We start from the raw sequence: 27,574 nt of genomic DNA on the forward strand, positions 1-27,574 counted from the left end.
TAGCAGGTGCGGTGCTGATGCAGTAATCCAAAGAACAAGCAGACAACAAAGTACTAGTGAAAGGGATTGTCTTATTTGTTTTTTTAGTTCAATTGTCTTGTGACCAGCCAGTAAATAATAAAGCTTTTGCAATACACCAAAATGTGTATTGCGCAATGAAAAACGGGGTTGCAGTCCCATAGATAGTAAGCACAGTACGTTTAATTCACAAGTACACACACATGTTCACAAAGTACGAAGAGAGTGCTCTCAGTGCGTGTGGTGCAGTACACTTAGTGCCAACAATGTTAGTCGTGACAGTAGTGCTGTGTTGATCCGGTTTTGTGCTGGCCCTTGGTGACAGCTCCAGATCCGTGTTAGCTGTCTGGTGATTCACAAACACAGACAGTTACTAACAGACAAAACAAACAAACAAATACTTTGTTCTTTTTGGGAACTCTCCCGGTCCTTCCAGTTCCAATTTGAACCAAGTGAAGGAAAAGATAACTGATTCTCCACCCCCCTTTACGTTATCACACATGACCCCTTGGTAAACGATTGCAGCTGCTTTTATTGCTTGCAGTTGCTAACTCGTTTACCTTCCAGGTCAAAACGTTCCTGACCGACTTCCCGACCCTGGAAATGAACCTTAGGCCAGCCCGTCTCAAGACTTTCCCTTTCGCTATTTTGTGCCCTCACAGGTCAGGAGGGAGATTTCCAACCAGAACTCACTATATTTCCGTCACAGAGTTTTACATAAAACAACCCACTCTCTGTTTTTGTACCACTCAAAATGAAAGTTTATTTCTCAAGCATTTTCCCCTTTTCTGTACACTCTAGCAGTATCTTTCTTAGGGAGTATTTGTTGAATTCCCTTTCCGGAGTCGCCAATGTTGACAAAGCACAATTCATTACATTCTACCCTGCTGTCCACAGTAGGTGCTCCCTGAAAACCTTGCGGAGATGTTGGTCTTGTTATGGTTGACTGGCCAGTCGCACTGTCAGAAGCTGAGCATGTGCTTGTTGTTGAACAGCCGTGTCGTTGCTTGCATTGCTTGCTGATGACTGCGATCATGGAAGTGACGAGTATATCCCTTCCCTTCCTGTGTCAGTTTGGGTATTTGTGATGTATTGCATACCTCCTCTTTTTAACAATCTCCAATTTTTCTGAGAAAGTTCTTGAAAATTGTTTTGTAACGAAATCGACAACGATGCCTCCGCTGTCTTTTTTTTTTTTTTTTTAATTTGTAAAAAGCTAAATATTACTCAATATCATTCTCAATAATGGTTTCCATAATATTAGCAATATTGCACGAACTTCAGTTATTCTTACACCGCGCACTCTAGCATATTTATGTCCCGCCTCTGCTCACTAATGATTACACAGCAGCAAAACCAGGACAGATCTTTGACTTTCCTATTGGCTAAACTCACAAGATCTTCAATTGAAATTGAGAATACCTTCACCGGTGTAGGTCCCGCCTGTGCTCACTCATGATTGGACACCTGCGTAACAAGGGGCAGATCTTTGACTATCCCATTGGTTAAACCTACTCAAGACCGAGAGCTGTTTATGTCCCACCTCCACTTACTTGTGACTGGACTGCCATGGAGAAAATACAGATCTTTTATTGGTTGATTTTATTTTATAAACATTTTTTAAAATTCTACACGATTAAATTGTAAAAAAAAAAATGTATCTGCGTTCAACTCTTTATTTGATTAATTGGTCAGATTAATTTGTTAATAGCAGCAGCCCTAATATAATATCATACAGTGTGTACCATTCTGAAAATTGCCTGACTCTCCTAAATGGCAAATGCTCCCTATAAAAAAAATCCTAAAAGTAAAAATCCAACAATATAAAGGACACTCCATTGTACCTGAAGAGACACATCTATGTCTTTGCAAGTCAATCTGGCTCTTGGGGTGTGAAATGGGCAATGTTGCTTTATGAACTGCCATAATGGATTCCGACCCCTCTGGGAAGGGAAGTTAAAAGATGCTGTATGCAAATAAGCCTGGCTCTTTTGATGTTACCAGTTCACATCCAGACTCTTCCCTGTTGCAGGTGCACAATATCGCCTTTACCTTTGGTCCCACAGCCCCGTCCTCCCCTGAAACACCCTGAATTCCAGGCAGTCCTGGTGGCCCTGCATCCCCCTATAACACAAAAGGCACATGGTTAGTGTTTACGACATTATTAAAAAAAAAAATAATAATCTAAAATATATTTTAATACAGTAGAGTGCTCAGGAAACACAAGTATGAAATAGTCAATGGCTTGTCCTTTACTGGTATTAAAATAATCTCTTTATTAGACAACATGACAAAGGTATACTGTATACTGGCAGAGAACTGGAATACAATTAGAGAAAGCTTGCTTACTTTAGGTCCTGTTTCACCAACTCCCATGTCACCTGGTAACCCACGTTCTCCAGGAAAACCCTGGTCTCCCTGTGGAATTACATTCATTGTTAATATTCCAGAAATATGCATAAAACTCTAAAGTTAGCCAGCGGGTTTCTTGCAGTTTTTACAGTTCCCATTTCAACAAGGCATCCAAACGCCTGCTTTAGCAACCAGCTGACCACACAGCTTTCACTTTTGACCTTCCACGCTACTAAGATCCATGTACTGTATGTGTATCTTACAACATTTTAACTATTTTTAGTTGTCAGCGTACAGACATTTTATAAGCATAATTGTATAAGCATAATAACTATACTGTATTTAAATACTGATTTTGCATTGTAACCATGTACTGCCTTGGATAAAGGTGTCTGCCAAAAAAATTAAAAAATAAATAATTATATTATTATTATTATTATTATTATTATTATTATTATTATTATTATTATTATTACACTATGTAACACAATTTTTGTTCCTGGGTAGTAAGTGTTATTTCCTAATTGCTTATGCCTCAAAAGTATAGAAAATGGCCATTATTCCCCACAAACTTTGCTTTTGTGACCAGGACAGTGATATTTCAAAATATCACTATTTCCAATGGGAAAATTGGCAAATGTGTGTCTTTTCGTTCACATAAAGTCAGAAAAAAACAACATATGAATCCAAATTAACATGTACTTATACTAAAGTAATACAAAGTAATTCAAAGTAATACTGTATTTACAGTATAATTGTAAATCTCGCAAAACTACTCACTTCTAAATCTTTTGTAGTCATCTTTGTATTACTTTAGTATAAATACATGTTAATTTGGATTCATATGTATTTTAACAACAGTCCATCTCCTGGTTTTCAGGAAGAATCAACTAAAAAACAATGACTGGATAACTATTCACACTATACTGTAAATCTTACTTTATTTATTCATTTATGCATGTATTTATTTAGTTAGTTATGCTTTAAAGTACAGTAGAAGCTTGTTACTTCAAACCCCTTTGATCCGAAACCTCTTATTAACCGCACTACAAGTGTGTCCCCAGTAAATTCAAAGTGGCAAACAAACGAAAAAGGACAGTAGGTCTACTCACTCTAGTTGAAAAATGATTGAACGGTTGGAAAAGGCTGAACGTGCTGTTCAACTTGTTAAAGAGTATGGTGTGGGATTACAACACAAACTGACACAAAAACTGCAAAACAAAAAGCACCATTTACTCGGGCACCGCAATAGCATGCGAAGCACTATGCAACTCTGTCAAGACAACGCAAGAGCAAAAGCTTGTGCATGCAAGAAAGTGAAAAGGCAGTCCGGTTTCAGAACCAGTGCTTAAAGAGAAAGCATTGTTTTTCCACAGTCGACTGCATCCAGACAACAAGTTTTAAAGCCAGCGATGGATGGCTGAACAGATTTTAAAAAAAGACACGACATCGGGCAGCTTTGCTTAGCAGGGCAAAAACTCAGCATGGATACACCAGAGTTAGAACTGTTTCATCAGAAAGTGCTTCAGTGTAACACTAAGGAAACACAGTGTTTGGGGCTATGAGAAGAATGCTAATGTTTAAATATACCTTTAGAGTAGAATATACAGTGGCTCTCAAAAGTATTCACCCCTTGGACTTTTACACATTTTACTGTGTTACAACATGGAACCAAAATTGATTTAATTAGTAGTTTATGCTATTGATCAACACAAAAAAAGTCCATAATGTCAAAGTGAAAAGTAAAATCTACAAATTGTTCTAAATTAATTACAAATATAAAACAGAATATAATTGATTGCATAAGTATTCACCCCTTTGCTATGACACACCTAAATAAGCTCTGGTGCAACCAATTGTCTTTAGAAGTCACATAATTAAGGTGTTTCATCATGTGATTTCAGGTTAAATACACCTGTCTCTGGGAGGTCCCACTGTTGGTTAGTACATTTCCTAACAAAAACTACATCATGAAGACAAAGAAACATTCAAAGCAAATCTGGAATAAGGTTCTTCAAAAGCACCAATCAGGGGTAGGATATAAGAACATTTCCAAGGCACTGAATATCCCCTGGAGCACAATAAAGTCCATTATTAAGAAACGGAGAGAATACGGCACAACTATGAATCTGCCTAGAACAGGCTGGCCTCAAAAACTGAGTATCTGGGCGAGAAGGGCACTAGTCAGGGAGGCCACCAAGAGGTCTATGGCAATGTTGCCTTGCTGAGGTGCTAGGGAGGTAAGGAATTTTACATACACAGTGGGAGCAGGAATATCTTCCTTGTTTGTCTGCAAGTCAAGGCAGTGCCAAAGAAATACCACTTGAACCCTCAAGTTTCACTTTTACTGGAAAAACATTGTAATGAGGTTAAGCAGCAGAAAAAAAAAATGTTAAAGATTTTTTAATTTTTGTGATTTTCATTTATTAACCACCTACTCTTCTGCACACTGTTTTTAATTAAATGGACACTTACATTGTACACTGTCAATACAAGTTTAACTGTTAATACAAGGTTAACTGTACTTTAATATGTTGCATTGTATTGAATATTAAATAGATAGGTCACACGTTTTAGTTCTGAGACTACACTCCACGCACACATAGGTCCGAAGGCGGCTTTTATGTAAACACGTTATTAATTGCAGTGGATCCACTCCTACGTTGATTGCTATAAATCATGTAATGTATTCAGCCAATCAGAATCAGGTACAGAATTCTAAGTAACCTCAGCCTTTGACAAGCGCTCCTTGAGAGAAAAAAACAAGCATGTGATGATGTAAGAACACTGTTATCTACACTGACCTGTGATAATATTACTAATGTTATAACTTTTTAAACCAAATATGTCTTACACACAAAACTATTCACTATTTACACCATGTAAAGTGTAATTAATTTTAGTGAATGAAATGTAAAACATACGCAAGCATAGTAAGGAACAGTATGGTAAAGCATTGCAAGCATGGTAAAGCACAATAAGCAATACATGCACAATAAGCAGTAAGCTTGCAAATATGGTAAACTTTCACAGAGTATATTCAAAACATTAGATACAGAATAAAAAACATTACAGAATGCAGTGACCAGGGGATGCAACGGTATTAATTATCAGAACTTACTTTTGGGCCACTAAATCCTATCCCTGGTGGCCCTCTAGGACCAATTGGGCCTACAGGACCTTGGTCCCCCTAAAAAAAAAAAAAAAAAAAAAAAAAAAAAAAAAAAAAGAAAACATTAGCAAAATACTGTGAGATGTCCCTTTTAGCATTTAGTTTAGTTCACACGGATGGGGTTAAAAACCCATCACAATGGAGAACCAAATATATGTGAGACCTGGCCAGGTTAAATGAGATAACTGATTGTCAATCTCACCTGGCCACCTGTATATCAAGAGAATTCAGTTTGTGGATGAGCAGGGTGGGGGAAAGGAAAGCTATGCCCTTCTAATGCAGGGGTCTCCAATCTTGGTCCTGGAGGGCCGGTGTCCCTCCTGGTTTTTGTTCCAACTGTACACTAAATTGCTTAATTGGACCAAATAAGTACTTATTAGAATATTTTCCTGAAATGATGTTCCCCAGCAAAATGTCATTTGAATCGAGTTGATAAACCACAACATTTGCATACATGCTTAAACAAAGGAGTCTATTCAATGGAACTAAATGGTGGCAAATGTGAATTCTGCCATTGGAAAAAAAAAAAAAACAGACAAAACTAACTGTGTTTGAGTCTCAAGTATATTTTTGTCTTTAAAAGAAAGTCAAATTACCAGTTTAATTCAAACTGTGGTGGAATTTAGATCTGCCACTGTTTAGAAGTTGGCATATTATGAAAGAAGCAAGTGTCACACCATACATTAAACATCATCATTTAAACAGATGAAAAGCTTGTCAGTCAGTGAGCACCCTTGTAAACTTTGCTAATCAACAGCTCAAAACACTGGTTCTGATGTCACATTGTAGTTCACCTTTTCTCCCTGAATCCCATTTCCTGGAAGGCCAGCTGATCCAGGAAGCCCAGTAGGTCCAAAATCACCCTGCAAAGAAAAACAACTTGTAATGACACCACAAAGAACAATTAAACACAATTTTGGATTTAAAAAGTCTATATTTTTACCTTCTCACCCTTAATCCCCAATCCTGGTAAGCCACGAGTTCCTCTGGGTCCTTCGTACCCTCTGTCCCCCTGAAAACAAAACCAAAAAAAAAAACCCACCAATTGCAGAACAAAGCCAGTTCTATAAATTACAACATATATGCAAAGGGTAGTTTGTATGGCTTGACAGGGTTAGGGTTAGGGGTTTGTGCAGGTGTTGGGAGTCTTGCAGTATACTTCTTAATTATATTTAAAAATCAGGTAACTCTTGGCCCAGGTTCTAGATCAAATAGCATAAAACAATATCTGACCTTTGCACCAGGAAGTCCTTCTCCCGGAGGTCCTATGTTCCCCTGTATCCCTGAAGGAGCTGGAGGACCCTAATTAACATTAAAATACAACAAGTATTTAATCAGATACGCATGCAAAAATAACATAATGGTTTTCAGGAATAAATTAAAATAATATTTTAAGAATACACTTTTACTTCGACCAAACATCTCATGAAGTAAAACTGTAAAATAAATAACCAGATTACAAAATTAAGTCATAGCATAATATTAGACTTATTATTTTGTCCAAAAAAAAAAAAAGACAAAACAGAAAGCCCCTTGGAGTGCTGCTTTGCTCTTGAAACAACTGACACAGACACAACTGGTGATTACACACAGAAGTACAAGCTATTGGTGAACTGCACTATACAGGCTTTGACAATGCCACTTGTACATTAAAGCCTTTATGTACAATGTAATGCTAGCACTAGATTGTACATTTTCAAATCTTTCCAAAACAATAAACACAAAAAGTGTGTGTCACTGTGTGGCAGGGTGTAAGCCCTCCACATGGGAAATATGTTGTTATTGTATGTTTTCAGGTTAATTGTTAATAGAGTGGTTTAATTAATTGTTTAGCTGCTGTGGCTCTCCGTGGGACAATTTCCTGTCTGCGTGGACGAGCAGCTGAAAGCAATCAGCTGTTCCACCAGGCAGGTGGGCGTGTCTCAGCGGAGTGTCAGTATAAAAACATAGCGACCACTTTGATGGGGGCTGCTGCAAGGCCTGCCGTTTTCACGGCAGCTTTGATTTATAGTTTGTTGTACTGTGTTTTATTTTTAGTGTTTTTACAGTCTTGTAGCATCCTCTGCGAGCTACCATTGCTGGTAGCATCACATGACATTATTGTTTGTTTTTTTAGTTTTATGTGTTAATAAATACTGAGCGCCTTGCTGGTGTGTTTCACTGCACTTCTGTGTCTCTGTGCCTCCATTCTGGCTCTCGCCTGCCTGCCTGCTTCAGCGCGGAAACAACACGTAACAATGCCACACACTGGCAACACAAAAGTTACGTAAAACATTTCTAAGATCTCTAGAATCAGTCAGATGTTTCTGAATATGGAGGAAGAGGAGATGTATTGGTTGAGGTAGTATTGAGGTAGTATTGGCGGGCTGTCAATCAAAAAACAAATTCGCAAATCACGACAGATGGTCAATCTGGAGGCGGGACGCAGAGCGAACGCTCTGGCAATAGGTCAGTGTTAAGGTCATATGATTGCTCTGCTGGGAGATGTGATACTAAAGGCGTAATTTTGAGATCCCAAACAGACCGAACAGAACTGGACAGTCGATTTGGCGAAAGTATTCCACCTTCCTGCTGATGAACGTGTTCTGCTTGTTTGGTCTAACAGACCGGTCTGCTTGGGGAGTTTAACGTACAGCTATGGGGGGCCTGCAGAGTAAAAAGAAGCGGACGGCTGACAGCACACATTTCGGAGGACGTGTGTGTCTGTCTTCGTCTCTCTTGAATCAGCGCGGGGGTGGAGCGGTGAGCTGAGTTGAAATAAAAAATAATAATAATTGGGCTTTCCAAACTGAGAAAAAATTAGAGTTTCCTCAGCTCTTAAGGTAGCTGTGGGGGTCAAGAAGAGCTACTTCCTTGTAGTGACCCCTGGGCAACGTCTCTGATGAACAATAGAAAAGCTCTTCAAATCGAACTTACCATGCAATGCTTAAGCAAAGCAATGTTGGGCTTGGTTAGTACTTGGATGGGAGACCACCTGGCAGTACTGAGTGCTGTAGGCTGCATGTTAAGCTCATACAAATATATATATATATATATATATATATATATATATATATATATATATATATATATATATATAGGTACAGTAGCTGTGGTAAAGCCTATGCTTAAAAAACACAATTTGGACCCTAGAGTCCTCAATAACTACCGGCCAATCTACAGCCTACTATTCTTAGATAAGGTTCTAGAGAATTGTTGCAATTAATTACAAAAATGCCTAACTCTTAAAGGTATATTCGAGAAGTTTCTGTCTGTTTTTTGTGCAGCACAGAGCACCGAGACGACCCTTGTCAAAGTTGTGAATGATCTGCTGATAAGCTCTGACTAGGGCATTCCATCACTATTAATTCATCTTCTTGAAGTGCTGCCTTTGATACTGTAGACCATTCCATCTTACTGAATTGTCTTGAAAGCACAGTAGGACTGTCTGACCTTGTCCTGTCTTATCTTATCTTTCTCATAGGTTTCAGTTCGTCTCTATTGGGGGGGTCAAATCGTCATTATTGGAAGTTGTCTGTGGTGTTCCACAGGGCTAAATTCTAGGTCCCTTGCTGTTATATATATATTATATATTATATAATACATAGATATATATATATATATATATATATATACAATGCCTGTATCTATATATGTTCTACCTATTATATATGCTACCGTTAGCTGACATTGGCCTGTACACTCAAAAGTGTCATTATATGTTCTGGTAAGCATTTCACCGAACAATTTTTTTTAAAGCATTTTGTTGTAAAATTGAAGCGATACACACAAAAAAATCCCCTAAAATAAGTAAATTTGGTGAGCACACATTCATCCTTAAATACATCAGTTCTATCAGTCAATCTAGGATTGATTTAGTCAAAAGAAAATGTATAATTGACAGGGAGTAACAGGCAGATGATGTTCCTCCTAGGGAAAAGCAGACGAAAACCGATCAAATATCACCATGAACAACGAGGACACAACAGTTTCTTATGCCAGGTTTTACTAATGACAGGAACAAGCCGAAAACCAGCTATTTTTCTCATGTGTCAGGCTCTGGGGAAACACTTATTTAAAAAGCAAAGTTGTATATTTGTCTTCTAACCACTATTCCTAAATACATAAATTTCTAAAATATGCTACAATTCCTGTCATTCCTTATTAATTATTGATCACCTTTTCCCCCATCCCCACTAGTGCAATGATTCACACAATGTGTAAGTAGAGTGAAAGATGTCCTTTTGTTCCAGATGTTGTTTATCCTATTTATAATATAGGCTTGCATGTCATGCACTGTATTTTTCCAAAAAATAAATCTTGCTATTTAGTCTACTGAGACAGCACATGTGAATGAAAAAGTTTCTGATTTACACTGCCAATGTGTTTTATAACAGCCATGAGAAATGAACTTTTTACAACACAACTTCTTCAAAGCTTTTATTTTAATTTTATGAATACAGTCCTTCATGCTATGCTATTCATTTATTAATATACATATAAAGTAAATATAGGCTACATATACATCGTACTTGAGGGGAGATGTTTTTTAAATTACTGTGGTTCAGCATTTTTTTCATGCGTTAATATGACCCACATGTGGACAGATGTTGTATTTAAACAGGTGCCAAATACGTGATTTTATATATATGGCTATGACTACTCGTTTCCAGACAGTTTGAAAACTTCAAACCAAGATGAGGAAAATATTAAATTATTGCATTATAATGCAACAAAATGACATAAATAATAGAAATGTATCTGATGCAGAGAGATGCATGCCTTTGTTTAATCTAGAATTGATTATTGTAATCCCAAAACGTGGGGTATCCCGCTTGCAGCTTCAGAATACTGCTGCTACAATTCTGACTAAAACCAGGAAAAGTGAACATAGTACCTCTGTTTTGGCCTCTACACTGGCTCTCTGTGCAGTATAAAATAGATTTTTAAGATTTTGCTGTTAACTTACAAAGTCCTGAATGGATTAGCATCTAGTTATTTGCAAGAGTTACTGACCCCGTATCTTTCAAACCGCACTCTGAGATCACAGGATGCGGGGCTGCTGTTTATTCCTAGAGTCAACAGAAGCAACACGGGAGGTAAGGCTTTTTCTTGCCGTGCTCCTAAATTATGGAATACTCTGCCTTCATTTGTCAGGGAAGCAGGCTGTTACATTTAAGTCAAGACTAAAAATGCACTTTTATAAAATGTCTTTCTTATCTTAATGGGTTTTAATGTGCGACACAATCCATTCTGCACTGTGCAGAAATAAAATGTATGCATTGCGCAATATGAGGGGAGTGACCACCAATATGCGTGATGCTGGTATATTTGAATGTATGCGCCAAGCACAAAACCAGGTTTGTGACACGCTGAGTAAGGATTGTAAAAGGACTGCATTAACTCTGCGCACACTAACATTCCAGCACTAACTACAAACAGGCAACAATGGGAAACGTGGGTAGCATGCAGCGTGTCCGTCGACATGTGGATGTGAATAATGCAAGGCACACCCAGAAACAGCAACCCCGACATAGGCAAAGATATGCTGAAAGGGTGCATCGGCCTCGGCACAAATATGAGGAGCTCAAAAATGAGCAAATCGTGTCCAGGTATCGTCTCGACTCATCTATGCCATATGCTGCATGATGACCTGGACAGAACAAACCTGCGCAGTCATGCCTTGTCTGAGCAATTGGTAGTGTCTGTCTGTATGTGTATCCTGGCTACCGGGACCTTCCAGACGGTAGAAGGTGATACAGTGAGGATCACCCAGTCAGCCGTGTCCGCCACCTCGACCGGATCATAACCGTGTTGCTGCGACGTGCTGAGGAACATATTAAATTCCCCAGTACCAGAGCAAACAGTGAGGAGATAATGCAGGGTTTTTATGAGGTCGTGCACCTGCCCTGCGTGGTAGGTGCAACTGACTGCACTCATATTGATATCTGGGTACCTGTTCCAGTTGTCCTGTTCTATCAGGATTCCAGTTGTATTCAGAACAGTGGGAAATTTGAATAGCTATTCCATGCCATGTAAACAGTGTATTCTGAATGAATCCGTCTGTATTCTGGATACCAGTATTCCGAAAACGTGATACCGAATACCCACTTAGTATTAGGATACTATCGGAATACTAGCCCTTCTAGACACCTCCTTTTACAAGTGAGACCTAGCCAAGCAGGTAGCAGCAAGTCAATTGGACAACAAGAACAATACACAATAAAATACAATTAAGACACAGGCATATCACATTTAAAACAATAATCAAAATACACAAAAGTAGTCAACTATTTAAAACAATTACAACTCTCAGTCACGAAATCATACAGTTTACTCTTAAATTGCAAAAAAGATATCTGGGTCTGCAACTTTAGTTTGGACTGGAACTCATTCCAGGACCATGGGGCATAATAAACAAAGGATCCTTTACCAGCCTCAGGATGCACATTTGGGATTTTAAAAGGCAAAAAAGAATGAGATCTGAGGCTATGGTTACTATAGGAAGCTATATGGTATTCATTTAAATAAGTATATTTATATAATTTACATTGAATAGCCTTATATACCAGAATATACCAGTGCTTCAACCTGCGTAAAGCCAAAGAAGTCCAGCCTACCAAATCGTACAATATACAGTGATGAGTATTAAATCTTGTATTTGTATTGTACCTCAATGATGCATGATATAGCGAGTCCAGTTTACCTAAAGTTGATGGTAATGCAAACCTATATACTGCATTAACATAGTCAGTTTGCGGCAAAAACATACAAGCAATAAGCCTCTTTTTTTTTGTTTGCATAACATATATAACATGTGCATATCATAGTGACGTTTATAGCGTATTCCCATGCCTAACAGACGAGTGTGGAAACATGCATTCACCTCTGTCCAGCACACTGCCTTCCTTCGCTTCCTTTAATATGGTCCTATTAGCATATGGTAATGCATCGGTAAATAGAAACATGAGATACAAATGTATTCTAGGTAGACATTCAATATGCACATAGTGCAATCAAATTTGAATTGGGCAAAAGCCCTAATTCGTCTGAATATACCAATATCTGCGCGATAATTGCAATGCGCTAGTTCTAATAACTGCGCACCACTAGTTCCAATAACTGCGCACCGCTGCCTCAAATAGTGTCAGAGTAAAAGTCCACTCTGGAGTTGGGCACAATAGTACAAACGTACAATAGTACAGAACCCCAACCCCCATCCGCACACACTGGATGGGTGGATCAGTTATGTGTTTTATCACTGTATTGATATGATGGATAGTGGTAGTGTGTTTACATATACAGTTATATGTGTTCTTCACTGCTCCATAGGCATATCGGCATTCAGTGTGTGCCATCAAAGTATGGAAATGTAGATTGAGAGAAGAATGAAAAGGGGAGGGGGGTCCTGCCTGTTATCTTTGCTGTGTGTTGCCACACATCTGTAAATTAATTGTATAAATACATCATACACCCATCTTGTGGCCCATTGCTTTATTTGGCTATTCCATAGGTTGCTGTGCATTATGGGTGAGGGGTGGGCAGCTGCAGATAACATTTTCCTAAAATCAGACCGGTGATACGATCAACCTATCAAAGACCTGTATTTTCTCTGCAGCAGTCCAATCATAAGTTAGCTCAGGCGGGACAAACAGTTCTGTTAACTGTAATTTATGCAGCTGTCCAGTTTGCAGAATGTCGGTGTTGCTAATTGTACAGAGACTGTTCATTTATTGAGAAATCATAGTAGGCTACAATTAATTATGATTCTTACGAAAAAATGGCATAACGAAAACAATCCATTCCGGCGACACTCAAAACCTTACAAACTGGGTTTAATCATGATTTTCAAATGGGTGAGTAGAATAATATAACACATTTCTGTGTATTATGTATATAAAAATGCTTGATTTATGTTTACTTTGCAGGTGAATGACCTCGTTACATTTACAAATCAGAGAGTGTGCTACCACAGTAGACTTTGTCACGGCACGACTTATATAAAAAAATATATCATTCAGAAAAAAAAGACTGTATCCATATTTTACTTCAAAAATATACAGCTACGTCAGATCAGCTGGCCTTTAAAGAAACCTATATAGTATTTCCTTGTGATACAATACTGTCCGTATTCAATAAAACAGTGGCGTTATCAGCCTAGCTATGGAGCCTATTGTGTATTTGAATGGTCCGTATGTATGTGTGCACGATATATTGTGTAGTCTTGTCTGCTGTCATATCAGTACATACTGTGGCAACACCAATGATAGCAGCTTGTCGCATTACTAACAGTGACTGTCCATCATTCTGCATTCTCGTTTGGCTGTTGTATGCAGTTGCTATATTGGTAGTGAATGTGCAGATGGTTTTGCAAGGCACAAACAGATTTGTGAATTGCTCAGAAAACTGCTATATTCCCATGTCTCGCAACTGCTTTGTGCCGTTTTGGAATATTTCTCATTTTGTGCCAAAGCACTATTTTTTTGCGAGTCTAAATTTAGCGAGAGGATTGCGCGAAGATCGAAGATCGGGCCCTATGTACTATACAAGCTCCTTTTTTTCATGTCCACATGTTTTTTTTTGATAAAAACCGAAGGGGCTATGGAATATGAATGGCTATGAATCTCTTCATCTTCATTGTTGAAATGTGAGTTTTCCCTGGACAGCTTTTCATCCCCTAAGATTAAGATGAGTCTTGAACATATTTACCCAAACAGAAGCGGTCTTCCGAGCCTCTTGAGTCAAGATGGATACTTACCGGTGGTCCTGGTTCCCCAATGCCTATTGGACCAGTAGGCCCAGGTCTGCCCTGTGAACCTTTGTCCCCCTGAAAAAACAAGCAGTGCCGAACAGGAATATAAAGTTAATACTGTAAGTAGGGGAAAAACCATGGAACATATTTGGTAAAAAATCAGTTTACAGAATAATCCTTCTGAAAAGCTCAAATGAACCAGTACTACAGTACAGTGCTGAACAACAAATAATAATGGTGCAAATTATTTTAAAATGATGTCAGAATGCATGATACTAGTATTTTTGATAACTGAATAGCCTAGCTGCTTCATATTGCAGAAACGTGTCGGTTTCTTTTTTCTTGCTCAAAATTTACTTCCAGCTACAAAGGTAGCTGCAAAGAGATTCAGCACACCAGAAGATTGTGTTGTGCTGTGTCAAACACATCTGATGAGTTTCTCCCTAAATGTTCAACCTCTCACTTGCTGTCTCAGGCTTTCACAATATTTCACCTATTCACCTTTGGCCCAGGAAATCCAATACCATTATCGCCTGGGGGGCCAGAGGCACCAGTTGGACCACGATCCCCCTGGAAAGAAAAGAAAGATGTTTTGTACCTCTCAGTGTTTTCCAACACCACTTCATGGAATCGTTCCACCTCAGTATGTCTTGATGAACAGGATGCACTCATTGTATTGTTTCAAGACCCTCATTAGCAGTAATCGTGGACCATCTCATCTGAGTGGTAAGGTAAGGCAGTCCAAAATCAGTTCTAATCAGGGCTTGTGAAACCATCTGTAGATTACTAAAAAACACAGTCTTAGGTAGTGACAAGGTATTGTTTTAAGTTCAATAAGGTATTTTGCATTTCCTTATATATATATATATATATATATATATATATATATATATATATATATATATATATATATATATATATATATATGTTACAAGCAGGCACTTTATAGTGCAGAACCAGATCCCTGCTACACAAAAGGTCCTGACAGCTACAGGTCTACTGTGAATTCTGCCAGACTTCTCTGTGAAAAACGGTGGCCGTCACGACTTTATCACTCACATAGGTACGAAGAAACACCAGCAATAAGCAAAATCTGACACTCCCCATTACTGTATGTTTGTGCAAATGGGTTTTGAGGTTTAACTCGCTTTATATAATTAATTTATTATTCGATACAACACAGCATTTTGTGTTTTGATAGTTGCAGAACAGTACAAATCTAAAAAAAAAACTAAAAAAAAACAACATTGTTAAACGTTTCTTGAGGTGTTATTATTTTGATAGTTATTTATTTATTTTTTTTTATAAAATCTCAGTCCAGGTTTGATAGCCCTACTAGTATTTAAGTCTAAAATAAACAGAATTTAAAAAAAAAAAAAAAAAAAAAATAAGTGTTGAAGTATTTTTATTAGGGATGGGGACTTAAATTTCTAAATGCTCTGTGTTCACAATTACCAAAATGATAGCTTGAACAGCAAAATGAGGTCATTGGCTTGCCACAGCCCAAGAACCTTTTAATTTCTAGGGGTTAGCAGCCACTGGTATAAAAAAAAAAAATGTCTGCCTCGTTTCACTTGGCACTTGCTACTATTTTCTCCTTTCAGAAGTTGGCATCTCTGCATGAATAATTAACTTTTTAAAACTGTTTTACAGTCATCTTTGTATTTATTTTTTTGGCAGGAGATCAAACAAGTAGCAAAATGTGCTCTTTACATCTTTAAGCAAGAGAGCTCCAATTCTGTGTGCTTCCAAATTTCCATAATTTGCTATTTGCTATTATCACTGCCAATAATTTGAATGGCAAATGTTATACAGTCGTGTGTCTCTGTGTTTGTAGTTGTTTGGTTGTGAGACGTGGTTTCTAATATACATACAGTACATCTCATAAGAATTTTAGCCTGCTATTTTTTGCACACAAAGACACTACTGTTTCATTATACATTCTGTTAAAAGGAAAAGCAATAGTATATTGTCCTTGTGGTAACTGTGTGTGTGTGCGTGTGTGTGTGTGTGTGTGTGTGTGTGTGTGTTTGTGTGTGTGTGTTTGAATGTAGGGTAGGCAGGGAGGGGGTTAAAACCCTCCCTGCCAGAACACATATGGAATGTGGCTGGGCCTTGACTAAATAATTAGTCAAGTCCCAGCCATCTGCTATATACAGGAAGCCAAGTCCTTTGTTTTGTGGTAGTGTTAAAGACAGAGAACCGTGAGTGAAGGTGTTTTACATTTGTTTTGGCCCTTGTGCCTTTGTTTATTTGTGTTTTATTGTTAATAAACACGCGCAACCAGTGCTTTGACTGCAGCTTTCCTGACTCTCAGTGTTCTTTCTGATGCTTTTCTGCTAAACATGGTGTCAGAGCGGAACTGTAGTGAAAAAAACAGGATGGGCATTTGCCTGCACATTTCACAATACTACTTGTGTTGTTAATCATGTTGCTAACAATACTACTTGTGTTGTTAATCATGTTGCTAACAATACCACTTGTGTTGATTATCCCACGGTCTGCAATTTCTAATGTTCTGGCTACGGAAATAGATCTGAATGTGTCAGGAAGTCATAAAACTCAGTACATTGGAAGAGATTATAGCTTTCTAACTATCCACAGCCTTGCTGTACAGTATATAAAACAAAGAGGCTTTATGTCTTTTTTTCTGTATATTTTTATTTTGTTACTAGGCTCACCGACACAAAAAGGTTTTAGTTCAGCCATGGAGAGATGAATGGTGGAGTACTGTACTGTAATGCTGTAATAGTTATTTGTTCTTTGTTCCCAACCTCAATTATATTTGAGAAGCCTCTTTAAAATTTCACATAAATCTGTCACCTTTTCATGGGAGTTCCTTATTTAAATATACTAGTCCAGGATTGCCCTGCTCAGATGAGATGCTGCATTTTGTTTACAGTGATTTAGCTTGTGTCCAGAACAGCTGGTGGAGCAGCATGCCAATCCATAAGCTATAAATCAAGAATGATTCTACTTATGAAACATCCCAGTTCTAACCAAGTCTGAAAAGTCTCTTTTTAAAGACAATCTCACCTTTACTTCACTTATTTCCAAGTTAAAAACAAATAATATAGTTTTATATCTGTTGAAATTCTGCATTGTGCAAACCACAAGCAATAAAAACACTTAACAATTAAAAAGGCAAAAAAGAAAGACAATCCTCCAAAAAAGAATGGCAACAAAGACACAGTCCTCCAAAAAAGAATAACAACAAAGACACAATCTTCCAGAAAAGAATGACAACAAAGACACAGTCTTCCACAATAGAATGGCAAAAAAGACACAATCCTCCAGAAAGAATGGCAACAAAAACACAATCTTCCACAATAGAATGGCAACAAGACACAATCTTCCAGAAAAGAATGACAACAAAGACACAGTCTTCCACAATAGAATGGCAACAAAGACACAATCCTCCAGAAAGAATGGCAACAAAAACACAATCCTCCACAAAAGAATGGCAACAGTCACACAGGCTCCATAAAAAAAGATGACAACATATTTGTAAATGATCCAAAACAAAAAATGCTAACAACAAATGTTACAGAAGTTTTACTTTGAAAATGAAAATGAAGTAATAATGAAACCTTTAGTCCCCATGCAAGTTACAGTATGCATGCCCTGGCTGCTGGAACCGAAGAGTGATTCGCTCCCACTACAGTCATAGATGAATAAGTATACCTACCAAAATCAATGTGGTAAAGAAGTGTCAACAAATTGGCATTGCAACTGATAGATTTTCCTATCGAATGGAAGTGAATTAGAATTATTCCTTACTTTAGGTCCAGGCATTCCTTCAGGGCCTTGGTCCCCTGTTGGTCCAATTAAACCCTGTGAACAAAACAACAGCTCAAATGAGAGCAATATCTTGATTTGATTGTTACTTTCTACATATCTTTGGCATGAGTAGTTGAACATGCTTAATTACATTTCAAATGAGTATAAGACATAAGTTAATGTGACATATTAAACTGAAAGTAAATTCTAAAATGAACAGCAACTAGCATGTTATTAAGAGGCATATGCTTTGGTACATATAAAATAATTAAATAAGAAGTAGGTCTAGTAATCTGTGTTATTCATTTGACTTTTAAGGCATTAAAAACAGCAAACAAAACATGTATTATAATAGTAAACAATGAATAGGAATCTATTGTACAGTGGCTCTCAAAAGTATTCACCCCCCTTTGACTTTTCCACGTTTTATTGTGTTACAACATGGAATCAAAAAAACACAAAAAGTCATTAATGTCAAAGTGAAAAATACAATCTACAAATTGTTCTAAATTAATTACAAATATAAAACAGAAAATAACTGACTGCATAAGTATTCACCCCCTTTGCTATGACACACCTAAATAAGCTCTGGTGCAACCAATTGTCTTTAGAAGTCACATAATTAGTTGAATGGAGTCCACCTGTGTGCAATTAAGGTGTTTCACATGATTTCAGGTTAAATACATCTGTCTCAGGGAGGTCCCACAGTTGGTTAGTACATTTCCTAACAAAAACTACATCATGATGATGAAGGAACATTCAAAGCAAATCCGGAATAAGGTTCTTCAAAAGCACCAATCAGGGGTAGGATATAAGAACATTTCCAAGGCATTGAATATCCCCCGGAGCACAGTATATTCCATTATTAAGAAACAGAGAGAACATGGCACAACTGTGAGTCTGTCTAGAACAGGCCGTCATCAAAAACTGAGTATCTGGGTGAGATGGACACTAGTCAGGGAGGCCACTAAGAGGCCTATGGCTACTCTAAAGGAGTTAGTCTTCCATGACTGAGCTGGGAGACACTGTGCATAAGGCAACAATAGCCCGGGTGCCTCACAAAACTGGCCTTTATGGGAGAGTGGCAAAAAGAAAGCCATTGTTGAAAACAACTCACATCAAATCTCGGCTAGAGTTTGCCAGGAGGCATGTGGGAGACTCTGAGACCAAGTGGAAGAAGATTCTATGGTCTGATGAGACCAAAATAGAGCTTTTTGGCCTCAACGCTAAGCGCTATGTTTGGCGCAAGCCTAACACCGCACATCATCCTGAGAACACCATCCCCACTGTGAAGCATGGTTATGGCAGCATCATGCTATGGGGATGCTTCTCTGCATCAGAGCCTGGAAAGCTTATAAAGATAGATGGCAAAATGGATGTAGCAAAGTACAGAGAAATCCTAGACGAAAACCTGCTGAAGAGACATGGGATTCATCTTCCAGCAGGACAATGACCCCAGACATACAGCCAAAGCTACACTTGAGTGGCTTAAAAGGTCAATGTCCTGGAGTGGCCCAGTCAAAGCCCGGACCTCAATCCAATTGAGAATATGTGGAAAGAGTTGAAAACGGCTGTTCACCAAAGGTCCCCATCCAACTTGACGGAGCTTGAGCAATTTTGAAAAGAAGAATGGTGTCCAGATGTGCAAAGCTTGTAGTGACTTATCCAAATAGACGCATGGCTGTAATTGCTGCCAAAGGTGCCTCTAGGCGGTGAATACTTATGTAATCAATTATTTTCTGTTTTGTATTTGTAATTAATTTAGAACAATTTGTAGATTTTATTTTTCACTTTGACATTAAGGACTTTTTTGTGTTGATCAGTAGCAAAAACTCCTAATTATATCAATTTTGATTCCATGTTGTAACACAATAAAATGTGGAAAAGTTTCAAGGGGGGTGAATACTTTTGAGAGCCACTGTATAGGCACATTAACTTTACGGTTGTAGAAAATACAAAAAGATCTAAATATAATCCCTGCATACTGTCATCTTATGGTTCTTTTTATATATAAAGGGCAGCATGTGAATAGCAGAGCATGCTCATTGACTTTATAGCCCTTTCATTAAAAAAAGGAATTACTGTCACTATGCCAGCGCTTGGGGCATTCAACTCAATAAGTAAAGAATGATTAAGCAGTTCTGTCCCAGCACTAATCCTATAGGACAAAGTCTGCCTTTAAAAAAAGAATGTATTGCAAGCTTCAATTCACTGCATTTGATCTGCACATTAGAGAAGAATTACATATAAGTCTGATTTCACATTCCAGAAGGGCATCTTAGTGACGCTGCTCAAATTCAATATGCATTTTAACAGGATTTTTCTTGTCTGCTTCCTTAAAATGTAAGCTTTCTATTAGGTCAGCTACCTGTTCAATTAAGCTTTTAATTATTTCTGCTGTCTGCTTGAAAGTTGAGTGTAATGTTATGAATACTTACTGTGCATATCTTATTAATTTTCGCTGAATTATCCCTACATTTGTGTGACATTTTTCATATAAACCTGATGGTTCTGAGGTGCAAAGAATTATTTAGGGTGGAAGAAGATTAGATACAAGCTGGTAGAAGAAAGGTATTGTACTGCAACAGCATGGCATGACTGATAAACTGTTCATAGGTCGAACTAAAAATAATGGGAAATTCACGATACTACGGTATTGAACAATCATGTAACTGAATAAATTACATAAACAGTAGAACAATAATACATTGTAAAAAAAAAATACCATTTTGAGTTGCTAGTTTTTTATGTGAACGATGTCACAACTTTGTATAGTCACTAAAAAAAACGTTATGTCTGCATAAGGCACCCAGCCATGAAAAAGAACAGTATGATTACACTATGTAACACAATTTTTGTTCCTGGGTAGTAAGTGTTATTTCCTAATTGCTTATGCCTCAAAAGTATAGAAAATGGCTACTATTCCCCACAAACTTTGCTTTTGTGACCAGGACAGTGATATTTCAAAATATCGCTATTTCCAATGGGAAAACGGGCAAATGTGTGTCTTTTCGTTCACATAAAGTCAGAAAAAAACAACATATGAATCCAAATTAACATGTATTTATACTAAAGTAATACAAAAATGACTACAAAAGATTTAGAAGTGAGTAGTTTTTCAAGATTTACGATTATACTGTAAATACTGTAAATATTTTTGCTGGAATAGTTAGAACGCATGATACATGTGCTCAGTCTATGCAGAAACACCACTTGTGATTACACATGCTAGCATATTAAGTATGTATGAAATTAAACATGCTATGAATGTAAAATGCTGTTGTGTTTTATTAAGCAGTGAAAAACATACTTTCTCTCCTCTGGGTCCCCTTGGTGCAGGTGGTCCTTCAGGCCCCTGTATAAAGTCAATATATATATTGATTAAATACTAATTTCAGTGGTTAAAAGTAAAATAAATGTCCCCGAGTAGGTAGAAGCACAGCTTCATGGTGCGCAGGGTGAGTCATACAGCGCAGGTTCGCGTCCTGGCTTAGTGATGTAGGCCGGTCTTCGCTAGGTACTCTGAAGGGAGCGTCGCATTGGCTCTGGCGTTCCCGTGGGTTAGGGAGGCAAAACAGGCGGGGGCTGTTTCTCTGCATCACGCTACAGCAAACTCTGCTGGCCTAGTGCCCAGTGAGCTGAAAGGCAGACACCTGCAAGGCTGGTCTTTGTCCTCCAGAGGTTGGTAACTAGCTGAGATCCGTTCTTGAGTTTCTGGGTGCAAAAGGAAGCTGGTTGGTCAGGGGATCAGAGGACACCCGCTGAACCGGGTCTCCTGAGCCGAGTGGGAAATTGCTGCAGTAAGGGGAGAAGCAATTGGGCATTCCAAATTGGGAGAAGGGGGCAAAATAATAAATTTGACACAGTAATACAAAAAGAAAAAAGAACAAGGAAAAAAATAGAAATTAAATGTGTTTTTGTATATTAAAAATCATTGGAACTACTGAAGGTACTAAAACAAAATCAGCAAAAAGTGAGAGAATGTTTCTTGGGGGACATTCTTTTTTTTTACCACTTGAACCCCAATTACCCCAAAACATTTAGCATATGGAAGTGTTGTGAATATTTCTTCCTAAATGAAGCCTCAGAACATTACTATATAGTGTAGAATGTAAACAAATTTTAAAAATAAAGATATTTACCCTATCTCCTTTTGTACCAGGGCTCCCACAGTCACCTCTTTCACCCTAAAAAAACAACACGTCACTCTCATCAGCACATCAGTAATTAAAGAGTATAGTGGTAAACAAATTCATTAGTGAGGCAAGAACTGATTTTTGAATGTGAATGATAATCAAAATTCAATACCATGAAAAGTGGTACTGACCTACCCCCTCCAGCAATTAAAGAAAGGAATCTTATCAATGGATGATTGATCAAGGATATTTTAAACACCATGCTGTACTACATTTGTATGAACTGGAATATTGTACAGTGTGTTTTCTGTACCTGCTATTCAACATACCTTATTACCCTTAAAACCAGGTCTGCCCTGTAAGAAATAAAAAAATGATATTTTAAACTGTGTGATTTGAATATAATATTTGACAGATGGATACAGCAGGACAAGACGTGTGGGGCCAAGAGGAAGTGCCTGGCCATTTCATAAGTGGGGGCAACAAATATTTATAAAGATTATAAATCTGAAACATGGCCAACATTAAGGCTGTTTCTCTTAAGGACTGTTTATTTGGAAGCCCATTTTGATTAATTAAATCAAGGTTGTGGTTCATAAAATCATTTTCAACTATATAAGAGAGGGTAAGGTAATTAGTCAAAGCACAACTTTCACAGAATTCCTTCCAGTTTTGAGAATCAGGCCCAATGTCACAAGGATTTTTCATTCCATAAAACAGAACAATTCCATTGGTGTAAAAATTACAAAACACATTAATATCAAAATAAACCAAAAGAAAATTCAGTTGGGAATAGATTTAATTTATAATGACAACCTGGCCAAAAAATATAAAAACACCAAGATAAAACGAAGCAATTATATATACCTCAGGGCCTTGATTTCCAGGAAGTCCATTGATGCCAGACTCACCCTTTCAATAAAAAAGAAAATAATTAAAATAATAGTTACTGGTTTGTAACATGTGTTCCTTACAATGTGAAATTCAAAACAGTTGGAAAATGCAGGGAATCGGCTAACAGTTGCCAACTGTCCAGAGATAAAAGCTAAGTATTTTACTTTATCTGTTACTCTGTATCAAGGCTTTTTCAAGAACTCTAGTAGTAGTGAATTTCTCTGTATAATGTCATGTCTGGTAATTTTTACTCTCAGGTCTCAATAGATATTAAGAAAATATTAGGCCTTGTTTTCTTATAGGTTCTACAACTGGATTCATGCCAGTGTTCAATAAACCACAGAACAGATTTGTGTGCATCAGAAAGCTCCACTTATCATCATTTCACAACACAATAGATTTACTTCACAGGAAGAAGTGTGAAGACACAATAAATATAAATGTGTATATATATATAATGTAATGTAATAAGGCCCGACAGGGTGTCCATATGCATCGAATATATGGACGCCTCCGGGCGTTGTACGTCAATAAAGCAGTCCCATTTATAACTCTGAACTACACACTGAGTTAAGCTGAGTACATTAATTTACATTAATTTAATTAAAACATGGAACAGAAAGTACATCTTTATTTTTGATATTGTGTACATTGCCATTGACAAGATACACCAGGGGGCGGAGTTGAGATGGCACTGAGTTATTCTTTTTTTTTCCCTCTCACGGAAAATGAGTTATTATAACTGTCAAAGTATAAAGACAGTGATTTTCTTTTTATTTTTTTGTTAATATTTTCTGTTTTGCTAATTTCTAGTTCATTTCATTGTTCTTCATCCAAATTGCCATGTCTACTTGCTATTTTTGGGATATTTTCGGCTGATGATAAAAAATAATAATCACATATATTAAGTGCATGATTCATATTTAAATACTACATATACATGTAGTCCATTCAGTTCTGTAGACATGTGCAACCTTTTTCAGTACTGGAAACATAGAAATAATAAAAACATGTCTGTTTAAATAGTTATTAATGTTAAATGTGCATCATGCTGCAAGATTCTTTGCAACATATATTGGCCATATTTTGTTGATGTTATTAACATGGCTGTTCTGTTCAGTTTTAAAACTAATGCAGTAGTACAGCACCGCTATTACGTTACTGTCGCAATAGCTACCCTAAATTGAGCCAGCTGGGTTTTTGACGGCAGTCGCAAAAGATATGTGCATCTGTTTGGAAGTGCATTTCCTGTTCACCACTAAATTCTGTCTTGTGAATAAATAATAATGGCATCCAAGCAAAGCATTGGGTGGAATTTCTTTACCAAGCAGGAGAAAACTGAATTTGCAAAGTGTGCCAGGGAAATAGTTCATTCAAAGGAGGAAGCACACTTACTTATATCTGTTTGTTATATATATCTATCTCTGTTCATTTAATATGTCAGTTATGGTTGGTGCTAAAACATCAAAAGTAGAGAAATGCAATGTTACCCCTGAGTGTGAATTCCCCCTCTTACAAGCAGTTGAAGGGGCAATGCAACACAAGCAACCACAGGCAGCCATCATCAGGTAAGGCGAACAATATACAACTCTCGGCAGATAACACAATCTAGCACCATAGTCCACTAGGTGTATGAGATTCGCTGCCATGCCAGTGTGTTGGAGGGATGCTCCAAGTTAAAGTAGAAAAATCCAGGTTTTACTTGGGCACGGTATACAGCTATGGCCAAAAATTTTGCTTCACCTACAATTTTAGGATTCAGATATAATTAAAAAAGAACCAATATGTTAATTTAAATATTTTATTTACATAATTTACATAATACATACATAATTTAAATATTTTATTTACCATGTAATAAAAGAAATTACAGTATTTGACGTTTGATTTTGAAATGTCACATTTTTCAAATTGTCAGTCTTTTAAGTATAAGGAAAACTACAAATTGGTATGTAATTCAATATGTTAACGTTACATTATTCAGCGGGTTTCATTTGACTTTATGAAGTGTTATTTTCTATAGGGTGATGCAAAACTTTTGGCCATAGCTGTATACATATGTCTTATATATGAAATGCTTATTATGGAAAACCTTCATATTTGGGGGTTTTATAAATCACATTTAGCAATTACAAAGTAGGGAAGTGTGTCAAAGTGGCAATTAGTAGCAGATGTGGTGCTGGTGTAATAATCCCAAAGAACAAACAGACCACAAAGTATGGGTGAAATGGATTGTTTTATTTGTTTTTAAATCCAATGGTCTGATGACCAGCCAGTAAATAATAAAGCTTTTGCAATAAACACCAATGTGAATCACGCAATCAAAAATGGGGTTGCAGACCTGTAAATAATAAGTATGGTATGTTTTAACACACAAAGTGAGACACACACGTTCATAAAGTCCAAAGTGAGTGCTCTCAGTGCTTGTGGTGCAGTACAATTAGTGCTGGCCCTTGGTGACAGCTCCACATTTGTGTTTGGCTGTGTAGTGATACAAACAAGACAATTACTAAATAACACGAAAAACAAACACTCACGAATACTTTCACAATGCTTTCTCTGCGTCTCTCACGGTCCTTCCAGTTCCTTAAGACAAACCAAGCGAGGGAAAAGATTTATAATTCTCCGGCCCCTTTATGGTATCACGCATGACCCCTTGGTAAGCGATTGCATCTTTCTCTATTGCCTGCAGCTGCTACCTCATTTACCTTCCGGGTCAATACGTTCCTAAAACAGAGTCTTGCCTTCTTCCAGGCTGACCGACCTCCCGACCCAGGAAATGAACTGTCAGGCCAGCCCGTCCAAAGACTTCCCCTTTCGCTACTTAGCACCCTCGCAGGTCGGGAGGGAGATCTCCAACCACAACTCATTATATTTCTGTCACAGGAAGTTATCCCTTTTTTCTCACAAAACTTCCCCTGCTGAACTGGTATGTTTAAAAATGATTCCAGCAATATCCCTGGAGAACCGCTATTTAAATAACTGATGGATTACTGCCATGCCAAACATATTTCTTCTGTGCTGGTAGTTGGGGCCAAGTTGTAGTCTCTTTAAATAATGCTACAATCAGAAAATATTTGAAGGGATACTTTGCCATCTGTATCTAAAATGACTCCTATCAGATGAATTGCTCATTACAATCTTTTGCATATTTTAAAGCACAGACTATGATCTATTTGGAGATACCAAGGTATTTAATGAGTAAGGGGTCTGGCTGAGAAAAAAATGGGCAATACGATCCCCACACCTAGTCTTTCTGTAAATCATTTGTTTCCATAATTTGTCGGTACTGTGTGTGTGTGTGTGTCTGTGAGCCTTGGGCAGCACTAAGCAAACAGACAAAACTTTAAAAGCGGTAGGGGTCAAGGTTGTCCCAATTGTTTCTACTAACTTGGCTTGTGTTTTTGATGCAATTTCGATCCGCTTTTATTATGCCTGAAAAACACAAGCCAAATTACACATAAATAAAATACTACGTGGGAATCGAATCCAAGACATGCTTCCAATGCAGACGCCCTAGCTTTCTCTCCAGTCACAGCTCACATGCAGGCTCATGCACCCACATATATAGACCTTTTAATATTAATATTCATGAGGTAGCAGAAGTGGGCTGTGCTCTCAAACTTCCGATTTGTGGTTGTTGTTGAACAGCGGAGAGAAAACTAAAGCCAGAGCTAAATTTTGATCTTTTTGCTGTGCCGCCGAGTGTTCAGTACAATCTGGCACAAACACGTTTTCAACTATAAAGGTTTTCAGGTTCCCCAGGGATACCTCAAGAAGAGAGTCGTGGATTTCCACTATTAAACACAAAGGACGGGTGCCGAAAGCCCATTCTGTAGTTACTGCAGGTTTCACATTGTTACACTTAGTCTTAAAGCTCTACTTGACTGCCTGATCTGAAATTGTAAGTATTCCAAGATTAGTTTTAAGGTGGATTACAATAAATTGACCTACACGCAAATTGCAAATGTGGCGGGATTTTAGTTTTGAAGATGGAAGACATCTGTACAAAACTAAAAGCTGCCAAAAGTTTAACATTTATAGTTTGCAATTAGTGGGTAAGTTAAACATTCACAGATATATAAAACAAGCAATTAAAGTATTTTGTGCATTCCAAATTTTAGCCTGCATGCAGCTAAAGTGTATTGTGATTCAATGAAGTGTTGTTGCGTTTATTTTCTTCACATATTACTATACAATCTACATTGAAAAAAGGTATAAAGTAGTTAATAGTTTTTTTTTAGAGAAGTTAACGTTTTGGCAAAGTAACCTGTACTAAATTTTGTATGTGTACTAATGTGTACATACAAGTTAATTTAATCACCAAACCTATAGTTTAAAAATCTGTGATCCACTTTTCCTCTTACCACTAGTGAAAATAAAACTAAAGCCATAGAAATATATTTTAATTTTGTAAAACATTATACATTTTTGTACATGACACTTATTAATTTTTTTAGGCAACCCTTCAAAAGCCCCTGCTCATCCAGA

At 37.4% G+C, this 27,574-nt stretch overlaps 1 protein-coding gene across 1 annotated transcript in view; it reads right to left on the minus strand.

The window, feature by feature from the left end:
• The window catches only part of LOC121315049 (collagen alpha-1(XXVIII) chain-like), an 87,346-nt gene that overhangs the window by 45,270 nt on the left and 14,502 nt on the right, over positions 1-27,574 (minus strand). Inside the window, exons 7-19 of the mRNA XM_041248930.1 lie at positions 23,057-23,101; positions 22,519-22,545; positions 22,196-22,240; positions 21,364-21,408; positions 18,054-18,107; positions 14,775-14,843; positions 14,280-14,348; positions 6,776-6,844; positions 6,486-6,554; positions 6,337-6,405; positions 5,492-5,560; positions 2,368-2,436; positions 2,071-2,142 (exon numbers count right to left, since the gene is read on the minus strand). Of these exons, the coding sequence (XP_041104864.1) occupies positions 2,071-2,142; positions 2,368-2,436; positions 5,492-5,560; positions 6,337-6,405; positions 6,486-6,554; positions 6,776-6,844; positions 14,280-14,348; positions 14,775-14,843; positions 18,054-18,107; positions 21,364-21,408; positions 22,196-22,240; positions 22,519-22,545; positions 23,057-23,101 (771 nt within the window). The remainder of the gene's footprint in view (positions 1-2,070; positions 2,143-2,367; positions 2,437-5,491; positions 5,561-6,336; positions 6,406-6,485; positions 6,555-6,775; positions 6,845-14,279; positions 14,349-14,774; positions 14,844-18,053; positions 18,108-21,363; positions 21,409-22,195; positions 22,241-22,518; positions 22,546-23,056; positions 23,102-27,574) is intronic.

Source organism: Polyodon spathula, chromosome 4 (assembly GCF_017654505.1).
Source record: "Polyodon spathula isolate WHYD16114869_AA chromosome 4, ASM1765450v1, whole genome shotgun sequence".
NCBI classification, from domain to species: Eukaryota; Metazoa; Chordata; class Actinopteri; order Acipenseriformes; family Polyodontidae; genus Polyodon; species Polyodon spathula.